The sequence below is a fragment of the Echinops telfairi genome, unplaced genomic scaffold, assembly GCF_000313985.2.
Source record: "Echinops telfairi isolate 266 unplaced genomic scaffold, ASM31398v2 ScPeMD7_7424;HRSCAF=8462, whole genome shotgun sequence".
Taxonomy (NCBI): Eukaryota; Metazoa; Chordata; class Mammalia; order Afrosoricida; family Tenrecidae; genus Echinops; species Echinops telfairi.
The window spans coordinates 45,711,648-45,714,356 of NW_022111324.1; the positions used below are offsets into that span (position 1 = coordinate 45,711,648).

A 2,709-nucleotide genomic window follows, 5' to 3' on the forward strand; every position below is an offset into this window, starting at 1 on the left:
AACGACCCTTTCACAGGGGTTGCTCAATTCGTAACAGTAGCACAATTACAGTGATGAAGTAGCAACAAAAATAATATTAGGTTGCGGGGTCACCCCCACATGAGGAGCTAGCTGTATGAAAGGGTCGCGGCGTGAGGAAGGTGGAGAACCACTGCTTTGCAGGGTTGCTGACCTTGCAGGGTTGCTGACCTTGCTGATGAAACAACAGTCTATTTCCCATTCTTAGTGACCCTACGAATTTCCCCCTGGGCAGAACGGTCTCTGCGAGTTTCTGAGACTGTAGCTCTATGTCTTTCTCCCTGGAAGGGGGTGGGCTCAAACTGCTTACCTTGTGGCTAGTGGCCCAATGAGTAGCCCACTATGCCACCAGGTCCCTGTTAGGTGTCTTTAAATAGCAACACATAAAACAAGGTTGTGTGCTAGTCACCGCCAGAAACGCTGTGTCTGGAGACTGGCACAACCTAACCCCAAGTTTCTCCAGGAAGAACCAGCTGTTTCTGCGAACGCAGGGCTCGCAGTGCCTTCCTAAGACCTAGCTGTGGCAGATAACGAAGAGTTGTCTGTCCTCGAATGAATGCCTCTCCTTTCCCCTCTCTGCCCCTATTTTTCTTCTATCCACCCCTTTCCCTCTCCCACTGCACACCCCCCTCCCAGCCATCAGTCAGGCAATGGTAAATGGTGAGGGAGACCACTGAGAAGTGAGTCAAAGGAGGGGAAAGCCATCTCTCCTCTGGAAAGGGATGGAGTACACACAGAGAGAACGGACTTCGCGGTGGGTGTGCTGCAGCCCATTGGGCTTGTGCACGTGCGTCCGTGTGTGTGCATGCGTGGCACCCTCACTTGGTGATCTTGAACAGCCGCAGGAGGCGGATGCAGCGGAGCACGGAGATGCCCAGGGGCGTCATGGCGCCCGACTCCACCAGCAGGATTTCCAGGATGCCACTGCACACCACGAAGCAGTCAAAGCGGTTGAAGATGGACATGAAGTACTGGCGCAGGCCCAGCCCATACATCTTCATCAGCATCTCGATGGCGAAGAGCGCCAGCAGCACTCGGTTGGCAACGTCTGTGGAGTCAGAGAGGGGGCAGCGCCTCAGCCTCGCGCCCCCTCCCTCTTCCGGCCTCCCTTGGCTGCCCAGAACCCGGCGCACCCTTACCCCATTTCCAGGGCCTCGAAGCCCAGGAAAACCCATGGGTGTTCACCCCTGGAAAGAGCGCCACTCTAGATTTCCAGAAGGTTGAACCACAACCTACTTTATGGGAAGAGAGTTCATGAAGTCGCCAGGCTCTGCCCCACCCTCCTCACTGTCCACCTTCCTCGTTCCTGAACCAGTGCCGCTTGTCCACCTCTGCTTTGGGACCCCCCCCCCTCAGCAATCCTTTCTCCCCTCTGTATCTAACTTCCCTCCTTTCAAACGGCTTCCCCCAGGCACGTTGTAGAACACTCAGGTCTCACCCTCTTGAACCCCATCCTTGGTCACGGTTGAACTTGGTGAAAGAGCTGTCTGCATTGTCTCTTCATGTCTCCACACCTTGGGCTCTGTAATTGTGAGTTTTTTTGTGCCAACACGGCCCCCGTAAGAAGATATGGGTGGAATTTAGCCTGTCCATCAGGTTGCAGCTCGATGACCTCCTTTGGAGGTGTGACCAAGATCAATGGCTCCTTGGAGGCTGGCCCCTCTCTCTCTCTCTTCCTGGTGGTCCTGGAGGTCCGACCAGTATGCTACCTCAGCTAGCTGCCCTGCCTCACCATGTGTGCTGTGCCACCTGTGGGCCAAGTGAGCCCATGGGCCGTGGCAGACTGCGTTGCTGTGCCACGCTGTTCCATGCTGCAACCCCGCCCCACCTTGCCCTGTCTGCTGCCTGTGGGCTGACTGGGCTTGTCTTGCCACCCTCCAGACACCGCACCTCCTGCCAGCCACTTTGAGTCTCTACACCAAGACGTGCTTCTCTAGGCTGCACCCCTGGCCTCTGTGACCCTCACCACTTGATCTTCCTACTGTCTGGTTCCTAGGCTGCACGAGTTGGAAGCACCTTTAGTACATTGACTGTCCCACGAAAGTGAGGTGGCTGAGCTCTGTACTGTTGTGTGGACTAGTTTGTTATTCATTTTTGCTATATAAACTTGTACACACACACACACACACACACACACACTCATCAGTGTCCTGGTTTGCCTCTCTAGAAAACCTTGCCTAACACAGGCTCTTTCCACCTACAAGTTCCCTAATCCACCGGGCAGTGGAACCCTCTCCTCACTATAGACACTTAAAACAACAACAGTAAATCCACTGCTGCACAGTCCATCCTAACTCACAGCGACCTCGAGGAAAGAGGAAACCTGCCCCATGCAATTCCCTAGGCTGAAACTACCACGTCTCTCCTGTGGAGCCACCGGGGGTGTGGAACTTGCAACCTTCTGCTTACCAGCTAGGCACTTAATCACTGCACCACTGGGGCTTGTTTCTGCACACACTATCCCTGGGAAATTTAAGATCACAGCTTCAATTGCCATTTCTATCCCAACGACTTTTAATGACATATGCCCTGTGTAAACACAGGGAGAAACGGAAGCTCACGGAGGTTAAAGAATTTGCCCAACACCACACAGGTAAGCATGTGACAGGGCCAGGATTCCAACCCAAGTTCCCAAACCAAAACACCAGTGTGCGTGGAGTCAATTCCGACTCCTGGCTACCCCGTGTGTGT

General features: G+C 54.1%; 1 protein-coding gene across 1 annotated transcript in view; it reads right to left on the reverse strand.

Moving 5' to 3' along the window:
* Positions 1-2,709, reverse strand: part of CACNA1S (calcium voltage-gated channel subunit alpha1 S) — an 88,854-nt gene that overhangs the window by 49,940 nt on the left and 36,205 nt on the right. Inside the window, exon 11 of the mRNA XM_004700078.1 lies at positions 841-1,066. Within this exon, the coding sequence (XP_004700135.1) occupies positions 841-1,066 (226 nt within the window). The remainder of the gene's footprint in view (positions 1-840; positions 1,067-2,709) is intronic.